Genomic DNA, 11712 nt, shown 5'->3' with positions numbered 1-11712 from the left:
CCCTCCCTCCTCGTGCAGAAACCAGTAGAAACCAATGTTCCGGTAGGAAGTGGCCATATTTTTCTTCAAAATAAAAGCGGATACACTTTTTGTTTATTTTATTAACAAGGTACATTAACAATATAAAAAATGGGTTGGTGTTCTCCTATTTCTTCTTCCCCAGTAGTAAAATTAACTGTACAAAAAATATCTATTTTTCCACTTCATCATCCTCAGAACATATAATGTATTTTCCCTGAAATTCAGTTGTTTTGCTTCTGATAAAATGTTGAACACCTACCAAACATATTTTGGTCAAAAGTGGATAAACAATTCCAGACTGTCAGTGATGAACTTACTGTAAGTAACACTACCACACTGTAGAAATAATGTTCACTGAAATATTTCAGTGAATGCACAAAAGTACTGACATCACAATATCTATGTACCAAAAGTTAAAGCACTAATTGTGTGCAATTGCCCATTTTAGAATCATATAGGCCTAATATATATTTCTGGATTATAATTATTGATGTATTGTACACTGTGCTTCACTTTGATGTTGCAGCTGGCAAATGTGTAGCTGATTTTGACTACCAGATAATAATACATCCATATATTTTTTTATGAATACATCACATTGTGTTTATTGATTATATGTTGCAATATTATTCTGAAATGTTATCAAAGTTAGCAAATAAATGTAGTGGAGTAAAAAGTAGGGTTGTAGAGTAGGAGTATAAAGTTACATAAAATGGAAATACGTCAATTTGTTTTACTTAAAGTAGACTACAGTACTTGAATAAATGCACTCAGTTACCATGGACTATACTCATACTGGAATATTTGAATGCACATACAGTCTGTGATTTGAATCGCATTTTTAAAAAAGCACATGCAATTTGCTTGATTGTCATAACCAGGTCTGATTTCTGATGATGGATTTGAATCATATTGAATAAAATAAAGTTGATGGGCTCACAAGAGACATATTTAACAACTCTAAAACAAACTGGTAAAATTTGAAGCAGCGGTGGCTGATAGTTTCAGCTTCTAGTATGTGTCAATCTTCTACAGCACTGTATACATTTTCAAAAAAGCACCTGGATTTATCCTTTGTTAGACCATCCCTATAACCCACACTTTCAAAGTGGACATATTATGCTCATTTTCAGGTTCATGCTTTTATGTTGGGTTTCCATTAGAACATTACATGCTTTAATGTTCAAAAAATACTTTATTTTTCTCAAACTGCCCATCTGCACCTGTATTCACCCTCTGAACGCTTCATTTTAACACCTGTCTCTTTAAACCCCCTCCTTTAAAGGCCTATTCTGCTCTGATTGGTCAGTGTTTACGGGTCTCCCCCATCTGCACTCTCAGCATCTCTCAACTGTCATTGCAGTCAGGGAATGACTGTAACGGCATTGTTCTGTAGAGGAGCTTCATTTCTACCTACATGTTTGTTTGTTGCACGGTTTCTGAAAAAGGCTGTGCGTCTGTGGATTGAACGTTTTAACACTTTCACAGTATTTACATTGCACCTTGACCGGCTTTATGATAAAAACAGACATGGAAATGTCACTCTTTACAATATGGGATCCTTAAGACCCCCGACCCCCGACCCCCCCCTGTTATATTTTTTTAGGCTCAAATCCCAAGCTGTAATAACTCTTTGGATATAATCAGACTTGACAACATTTCTCCAGAGCCACAGAAGATATCCCACAACAGTTTTATCCAGCTGAGTATTAACCAAAACTGATCAATGGCGAGCCCCTTTAACTATATGCCTATAGGTTACATTAAACGAAACTGACATTGGGATGCGCATTACCAATGCAAAGTCATGCATGCAACACAAAGTAATATGCAACCTATTGTTTATGAATATAATTATACACACAAAGTGGTGAAAGAAGAATTGATATAATTAACTTTAATACAAGAAGTAAAACCGGAATATAAAAATACTCTTTTACAAATAAAATTCAAGACCCTCAATTTATACAAACCCTACTTCATATTGTGGCTATAAGAACAACCTCAAAATTGTACTTAACTACAGTATTTGCCTAAATGTTATTAGTTCATTTCCACCACATACAACATTTAGGCTACATGTGATAACACACACAGTCAGATATACTTAATAACCTACTGCATATGTCAGTTGTCATGTAGGCATCAGTACACACAGACACATGCATATAAAGACACTCACATTCTGCTTTATCTGTGCTTTTTTGGTTGTATTCAACCTGAATTTGAAAAGCTAACCAGGGACTGCAGTTTATGCATATTACACTTGCTACATTTCTTTGTGTTATCTTACAATGTTGGCCTGCATTGTCCCTATATACTTGTAAATAAAAATGTAAAGCTATTGATAATAATACAAAAGATTTAGATATTGTCATCATCATCCTGTTGCAACACAACAGTGCAGTGTGGTTTCCAAAAAATTACCACAAGAGACTGACTTAACAACGCTTTAGTTTTGCATGAGATTGGAATAAATTGTAGAAATATGTATATATACAGTATATTTATAGACACACATCACACTTATTTACTCTGATTGCCTTTAGACTCAACTATAACAACAATGAACCTAACCCTAATTAAAGTCGTACCTCCTAAGATTTGATTCTTTACATTGAGGGAACTATCTTTTTGTCACCTAATGAAACCGTTTTTGGTCTTTACAAGTAATACCTGCATCTGTAAGCTCTGGCAGGCACAGTACTGTCTGCCGTAACCTTTCCCTGGGTTAGCAATATAACTCCTCATCAGGGTGTTAGCCAAGCACTAGCAGGGGAGTAACAGGCAAGATTGATGTTATTTGTCTCCTCACACATGTTAAGATAGAGGTCACATCTTACTAATGTAAGACAAGAGAGGCATAACAAAATTCACTCAGGTTGTTTTTTTTCACGGCTGCAGTGAGAGAGGGAGAGAGAGCTCTACAATGAACTTGTTTAAGACTCTGACCTCATTTCAGATATGACGATACGGATTCATTTATAGCTGCACATAAACAGATGGACAGGCAGGCAGATGGACGGAAAGATATTTGTGATAAAATGGGCATTTAAAACTTTGTGAAGCATATGGTAGTGTGAGCATGCAGGATGGACCTCCTCTGATTTTTAGGATATTTTATGCATAATATTTGTGAGGCAAGTATTAATAATAGGTTAAACTGTAATGAGGACTCTTCATTGTGACAATGAGATCACTAACAAATGACTCCAGATCTAAGCCCGGGTGAGCTAATATAGATATTGTGGTTTGTGCAGAAAAAAAATGCAAAAAAGAAAAAAAACACACACACCAAAGTCCTTGTCTGTGCAAAAGCAGATGTCTCACTTTAAGACCCATCACATAATCGACCTCCCCATTCCTGGAAGCCAGTAGGCTCTGTCAGGGAAAATAACCATAACACTGTTGTCAGTCTAGCCGATCAGCTTGCTTGATGAAACTGAAGTCCCTTTTAGGGCAACGGCAGCCCCTGGTATGGCAGTGCCATGTAGGCCACATCCTTTCCCTTGCATGTCCCCTCGTACTTGACATTTGATGTTTTCTGTAGCTGTGTGTCCTTCTGAAGGCCTGGGGTCAGTCGTGGCTCTTGGATACCTGATGTCACTCTTCCGCATGGTTTGTCAGTCAGCTCTGACAGTGCAATGTTTGTCAAATTGGGCCGAGAAAGCAGGGGAAGGATTAAGTCGACAATAATGTCTTCTCTATGCACTGCAAGTTCAAGTGGATCGTGGTATGAGAATGTTACATTTATGAAAGCCTCATGTTGTGTATTTGTATCAAGGCTTTAAATGTGTATTTATGCAGTACCTTTGAACTAGTTGCTTTTTTCCTCTCCGCCTATCCATTTGATTGCATACATCAACTTTGATGAATTATTTTGAAGGAAATTCATACTTTTCCTCCCACTATTTACTAGAGCCCATGAAGCTGAGGACTATAAAGTGTTTTCTCTTGCAGATGAGAGTACCTTGCATAATGGGGCGAGTTAGCATATCTTTAGGTAGGAAAATGACAGCTCATTAAAGGTCTAACGTGAAGGTTCACCCCTTATGAAGGCCACTCTCAGACTCTTCAGAGGTGTGGAGCACTGATAGGGACCCTTTACAAGGCTCTTCAAAGGATGATGACATGTCAGGAATTTAAAAGAAAGGCCAAGGGTGGTAAAGAGAGGGGCAGAACACTCAAGTGGGCATTTTCTGAAGTATGACCTACTTTCAACGGAGTGCGGAATTATTTGCTGACATGCCAGTACACACCAAGCAATAAAAAACATGCCAGCCAGATAGCACACAAGTTGTTATTTCAAACACTTTTATATGATTTGATTTATCTGCTAAACATTCTGCAGAAGTTAAATCCGCCACTGGATGGCGCACAAGTATCTTTATTGGAATCCTAAAACCGGTTGTTTAAGTCTCAAATTAATAACATGTACATGCATGCTGACTGTACCATGCAATAGCAAGGTTATCCGCTTCAACCCCTTTCATTTCGGATTAATCAGGGAGACAATCCCACAGCATTTAAATGACAGACACTGAGAGCAAGTGATCTCTCCCGTCCCGAGGGGCCCCATGAGCTCAAAACATCGAACTGATTAATATGTAAACAAACCCATTAGTCCACGCGTGTGCTCTCGATTGTGGGATACTTCTGATGAGTCTTGTTGCAGTGGATACACACAAAGAATGGGCGTGAGCTGTCCCTCGAAAGGGAGCCCGGAGACTCTCGCTTTTTTAGTACCAGCGATCTGAGCGCTCAGTTCACAGTCTGCGAGAGACAGAGAGCATACAGCGGGATGGATTGCACAGGTAAGTCGTGATTTACCCTTTTCTCAACAGAAATGGCTTTATGTGCCTGTTTTGCTAAAACTTGTTCATTAGAACGAGGGATAAAATAAAACACAATGCTCTTTGGACATTACAAAGTATTGTGGTGAACAGGTAAAGAAAGCCCTCTGCAGTAGCACAAATAGTTGGTTTCATCGATTAGATTGAGTAGAAAAATGTGTATTCATATATGCAACGCAGTTTTTAGATTTGGGTTTTTTACTGACAGTGACTGCTTCTTATTTTACGCACGATTTCCATTTTACGCACACGTAATACATCAAAGTTTAATGACTAAAGTATATGAAATTGTTTCCATATCGCTGTCTGATATGAACATTCTCCTATTGTCTCCTAAATCATCAGGATTTAGAACAACGGTTCTCTAAATACTCTCCCAAAATCAACTAAGACGCTCAGGAGGGAGGGGAGTCACTGCCGGAGAGAGTCTGAGTGCATCTGTGTGTCAGAGAGTGTTTGAGAGAGTGAGGGAGCATCACAGATAGAGGAAGAGAGAGAGAGAAGAAGAAGGAGAAGAAGAAGAAAAAGAGAAGGGACTAAGTCTGGACCAGGTGATCGAGTACTAACAAACCTCCAAGGGGCTGCTGGGTTTTTATCAGTGTGCACAGGATCAGCGATCCGACCATGGTGCCCGCGCGCTGCCCGGGACCCTTTGCCATACAGGCACTGGTCCTCCTCTTGGGATGCGGCGTGGCTTCCTGCCTCGGCCAGAACGACACGGAGCCCATCGTACTCGAAGGGAAGTGTCTTGTGGTGTGCGACTCGAACCCTTCTTCGGACGGAGCGGTCACCTCCTCACTTGGCATATCAGTCCGCTCCGCTGGGGCAAAGGTGGCTTTTTCCGCCGTGCGTGGAACCAACCATGAGCCGTCAGAGATGAGCAACACGTCCATGACCATCTACTTTGACCAGGTCAGATGTTCACTGAATTTAAAACACTCACACAGTCCTGCAAGGTCGAATATGAATCAGATATGACACAGTATCCTATAGCTCAATTACTATTTCCCCGATTTTTCTCTCTCTCCACAACATACATTCCCTGCATTTGCCGTGGTTGAGCAGAACTTGTTTCATCGATTTCCTGTCACTGCTCACGCTCTGTGCGACCCCAAACCCTGAGTATCTCTAACGTAAAGAACACAATGCTGTTTCCCTTTGAAAATGGTTCATTTAAGGCTGTGCGTAATTGGTGTGACTCGGAGATACGCTGCCAAAACGAGTTATCATCCATGCCGGATCATTGATCACATGCGTCTTAGGCCTCGGCCGAATTGACATGGGCAATGTATTGCAAGTTGTCACGGCTGATGTCTTTGGGCAGCGGCCTGTTATACGCATCAAATTGGAAACCATCCCAAACTGCAGCTGAAGTGCAGCCTCGAAACATTTGGCTGATACGCCTCTCTGTTGTCACTGTGCGTGACAGACACAATCAATACATTACGACAAAAGCAGCTGTTGTGTGTTGAGTGAAGCATGCAGATGGAAATAAATAAATAAATACATAAATAAAACGCTTTCTCATTTTGCGCCTTCTTCTTGGTCACAGGTTTTAGTGAACATCGGCAACCATTTCGATCTGAAAGCGAGTGTTTTCCAGGCTCCAAGGAGGGGGATATATAGTTTCAGCTTTCACGTGGTGAAGGTCTACAACAGACAAACCATACAGGTGAGCAATTATGAAACAGTTGGCCTGATTTCAACATTTAAAAAGTGATATTTCAGTACACCAATGAAGGGAGCACGAGACTAAACTCTCCCCTCTCCTGCAGGTGAACCTGATGCAGAATGATTATCCGGTTATATCAGCATTCGCCGGTGACCAGGACGTTACGAGAGAGGCGGCCAGCAACGGAGTACTGCTGATGGTTGAACGGGAGGACCGCGTCTCTCTGAAGCTGGAACGGGGCACCTTAATGGGCGGATGGAAATACTCCACCTTCTCAGGCTTTCTGGTCTTTCCTCTATAATCTAATCTGCGATGATCGACGTCGCACGGGACTCTGCTTAGGTTGAGGAAGAAAAAGAAAAAAGAAAAAAAAACGAAAAAAACCCAAACATGTTATTTATTTTCAACTTAAATAACTGTCCGCCAAGGAAGCCGACGAATATCTGTATATCTACACTCGTCAACTATCTAGTCAAATATGAACGTTTCCTTGGAGTTTCATATATTCAAATCCATCAGTCAACTTTAACGCAACCTGGATGATTCAACGTATTGATCGGCCAGTGGCGTGTGCTTGTCGGGAATGTGGATTTTTTTTTTTTCTCTTGCTTGGGAAACAAACTTTGCCACCTGGGCAAAAATAGACAAGGGAGAAGATGATGACGGGAAGAACTGACGTCCTGGACAAGCCGAGTGTGTTATGCTCTATTTTGTGTTTGTATAGCCTTAAAGAATATATGATTTCCGTCCAACTGAAGTATATGGAATTATGGACAACCAGAGAAAAAGTGCTTTCACGCCCAAGGCATCTTTTTGCACGAATGGAAGTTTTTACTTTATGTTTTGTGCTGTCAATGGTGTTGCGTTTGGATGCTGAACATATTGAAAATAAGCCAAATGTAGGCCGCCGACGAGTTTATTAAAAGAGAAAAAAGGCGACATATTTCAGCCACCGGAGACGACTTTGAGCCCTTTTATTCAAGAATAGTTCTATAATTTATAAAGTACATATTCACATTATTGTGTGTTCTACATCTCGGAATCTGCGTAGCTTTGACTGATTTAATGTTCAGTGACGTTGCTCACCAAATGTACATTGTGGAAATAATAGAAGAAACCCTATATGTCCCGCTTAATAAAAGATATTGTATTGTATAGGCTAAGCGCATTTATCACTTTTTATTCACATGGCTTTGTACTTTAAGGGAACAGGGTGAAGACAATGTGTTTGTTTGTGAAATGTTAGGGGTTTTGTACGTTACCTTAGTGTCTGTAATGGACCAAACCAAAGGCCTCAGGTGGAAACAGACAGTGCAGAGCAGCTCGGTTTAGTCGCTGTCCGAGGTGCTGAAGTATACTGTTGGTCTCATTCAGAAAGTTGCCCAGCAGCACTTGTTACACGCTGAGAAGTACATCTACCGACTTTTTTTTCCATGAGAAAAGCGAATAGAGATGCAAATATTTTTTATTTTCAAGGAATAACATGGCTGGAGCGGAAATATTATGAGCATCAAGTCAAAACAATACACTGGAGCGCCTTTACGCAGTGGATAGGAACTACAGAGAAACGCTTTCTCTTATAGAGTACAATTAAACAAACATACATTATGATGGAGAATCTCGCGTATTTAAGGCTCGTGTGATAAAGGGACGAGGCAAAAATAGTCCATACTGTATATTCAAAAGCTCAAAGAGTCCCCTCTCTGGTGGAAGTTTGTTTTCATCCTATAATTGGATGTCATCCCGTTTTGGGGTTTTGGATAATTACACACACACACACACACACACACACACACACACACACACACACACACACACACACACACACACACACACACACACACACACACACACACACACACACACACACACACACACACAAACACACACAGACACACACACACACACACACACACACACACAGAACCACCCCCCCTTAAAAAAAGATTCAAGGCCACCTCTGTCAAAACAAAGAATTGACTTGTGCCAACACCTTTTAATTGCAATTTTTTAAATCATTATTTTTTTGAAATACTATCCTGAAATCAGAAATATATAACTCACAGTCGAAGAGAAACATTTCCAATTTTCCACTAACAATATATTCAGCTGCCTTATTTTAATACTTTATTTCATTTTTTTGTCTGAAAAGTAAAAAAAAAAAAAAAAAACATTGTGAGGGAAACCTGGCCAAATGTAAACTAAAGTAAGGAAACTACACTTGCTTGTTTTATGATGCATGGTGATGAGGTGAATCCAGGTGAATGCCTTTATCCTTTATTGATTTATTAAATCTCCATCAGTCGTGGGTGAGTTTGGGCCAATCGGAGGTATGAATGAGTAAAAGCAAAAGCACTGCTGTGACTTAAAATCAGAAAAGATGTCCCTGTGTTATACAATCATGGAAGTTGCAGTTAAGCTGTGTTTTAATGTTGCAGGTCATGGTATCGTAGCTGTTCGATTTGATGTAAACTATTGGGGTCAAAGGGCAAACTGTGTTGCCTCAGTTTAGTCTGGGAAATTCATAGTATCTTACCTTTGTTGTGCTGTGGAGGTGGGTGCTATTGTATAATACATGCTGCTGTGTTAACTCTAGGGACACAATAGAGTCATGCCTTTAAACTTCCTGTATGGAAGCTGGGCTTTGGCGTGCTTGCAAACAGGTCCTTTACTGAAACAGATACATATTGTAGGAGAAGATTTGCAATGAAAAAGACTAAAGATCACTGGTGAAAACAAAACATAGCTTCTTGGACTAATTACTTTGAATCCAGACAAAGGAGGATACACTGCAATTGTTAAGATTGGTCGGAAAACGATGTGCTTGAAAGCTTAAAAAATTATATTTATTTTAATCAACAAGGTTCTTGAGTGACTAAACTAGCTGACTGGTTGAACATCAGGAAATCCCAACAGGAAGTCATTCTGGATATACAATGTCTGTTGAAAACAAAGCCAGCATGACATTGGCAGAAAATACTTAGTTTATGAGTAAAGGAGAAAATCTGCCAGAGGAGTTAAGAGCTGTATTGCAACACTTTATGATAATCCTCAGTTTGTTGAAACCAATTCAACCATTTCACTGTGTCAAACGCAAAAAACATAGAAGTGATTGTTTGTTTGTGTGGGTTAAGAATGAAATCCCACAGCTGCTGCGCCCAGAAAACATTTGCATTTATAATTGATGAGATCATACATGTGAGCATCTGGAAACTTGAGTTTGTATGTTTGCTTCTTCTACGTGGGCTAGTTGCTTTTTTATATACACCTTCATCTTGTGTGTAACAGAACAGCTGAGAACAAAGAGAGAGACCTGCTGATGCCAGCAATAGTGCTGCACAAAACAGCAGAAACTGCCAGTAAAACAGAATGATTTGGAAAGTGTGTTCAATTGGCCTATAAAGTCCTAATTGTGCCCATAATGGAATGAAAAGTCTGTTTCCAAAATGATCTCCTTAGGTAATTAAGATAGCCGTCAAACACGTCCTCGGTGCACGCAGTAATGAGAAATGGAAACAAAAACACTTTGGTTATTGCTTACTATCAACTGAGACTATCATAAGACATCAGCGGGATTATTAAAGTGCAAGATGAGACATATTTGTTGAGATCTTAATGTTTGATCCAGAAAGATGGTTTTTGCACCACAATAGGCACATTGTTTCCAAAGTGTTGTAGAAAAGATACCCATAATTCTTCTAGTTTACTCAGCCCAATGGCATTTTGTGTTTGTAGCTGTAAATATAGTCGCACATGTTTTCAGCTATGTTGGAGCATAAAATTTGTCCCACCCCAAAGAACAATCAGTCTTCCAATATGGGCTTCATTTTTATGGAGGCACAGATGGCATTTTACTGTGCTTTGTAGGCCACACACAGATAAAGACGCCATTAAAAACTCTGAACTCATACAGCCTTTTTCTGTTGCTTTTGTAGAGGATTATTTGTTCTTCCTTGGTCTCTTAAGACTGTGTCCTCATGATACACCAAGGATTGCTCCTTTAATTTGTATAACTGCGACACAGCACATGCAGTAAGATCACAGGCCGGCTGCACAGTGTGCCTCACAGCAGGAAGGTACGGCCGTTCTCTATGCATCGGAATCTAAATTATGTAATAGACTTATCAGACGGCTGTCATCTACGGTTCCAGACTCTCATATGTCAGTTCCACATTAATGAGGTTGTTTTTTAGTGCGTAAACACCCACGCAGGCTCCACGCATTTACACTTATAACTATTATATACATGCACGCACATTACAGTAAGCGTAATTCTGGTTCATTGAGCCTCGAACAAAGTGGCTCATATTTTGGAAACATCTTAACATATCTTTAATCCACCGCAGAAAAAAGACAAAAACATTTTAGCAATACAAATTTAAGGTTGGTGTTGATTTGAAAGCTGGCCTTTTGAAGATCAAGACAGCTTTGACATTCATTTCAGCTCCTCTTGTGTTCCCTAAACATTTAATTACATTGCCTTTGCATATCTTCAGTGGGAGATTTGTTCAGTTTTAACAAGGATGGTAGTTGGCAGGTAAAGTGTCATATTTCTGTTTTTTTAACACGTTAAGAAAAATGAATTCATCATTTGTGCAAAGAAGATAAATGCCACCCTCCTCTGCTTCCTCACATCAAAACATCACTACAATTTATTTATTCGTGGTGTTATTTATTTCAGCGTCAAGCAAGAGCAAGGTTACATTTGTATCGTTTATTTTTACAATAGTTAATCATAATCTTGTTTTTCATGACACAAACCATTTTATGTGTGAAAATCTTTCCTAACACATAATGCTCCATTTGTGTCACAACCCAGTTGCTATGCACATTGTTAATTTAGCTTTGCAGCGTTAATACATTTTCCCCACGTCAAACAACTTTTGCAAAATACCTTATCTCAAATTCAGTGTTACAGTAAATACCTCTAAATCTTTTTCTTTTCAATCTATTTGTTATGTGATATGATTTCATTATGTAGGTAGGAGAAATAAATTGCCACTTTCACCTTGAAACATCTCCTCACTTGTGTGAAGTGTTCAGTCTTCACAGATTCTAGTGAGGCACACACTGAGGGTAAACTCAACCTCAACTATAGATTTTTTTTTCTTCAGCGGTTAGAAGCTTTTTTCTTCAGACCAAACCTTTACTTTTCCATTCAGAGTC

General features: G+C 39.4%; 1 protein-coding gene across 1 annotated transcript; it reads left to right on the top strand.

Annotated features, from left to right (window-relative positions):
- Positions 1–4799: 4799 nt before the first annotated feature.
- cbln2b (cerebellin 2b precursor) lies at positions 4800–7587 on the top strand. The gene is made up of 4 exons (XM_083936506.1): positions 4800–4835; positions 5220–5786; positions 6427–6546; positions 6650–7587. The coding sequence occupies exons 2-4, from the start codon at positions 5499–5501 to the stop codon at positions 6845–6847; spliced, it is 606 nt and encodes a 201-aa protein (XP_083792632.1). The 5' UTR covers positions 4800–4835; positions 5220–5498; the 3' UTR covers positions 6848–7587.
- Positions 7588–11712: the final 4125 nt, after the last annotated feature.

Source organism: Echiichthys vipera, assembly GCF_963691815.1.
Source record: "Echiichthys vipera genome assembly, chromosome: 21".
NCBI lineage: Eukaryota > Metazoa > Chordata > Actinopteri > Perciformes > Trachinidae > Echiichthys > Echiichthys vipera.
The sequence above is the reverse complement of the archived record's forward strand: the minus strand, read 5'-3'. Positions and strand labels throughout refer to the sequence as shown.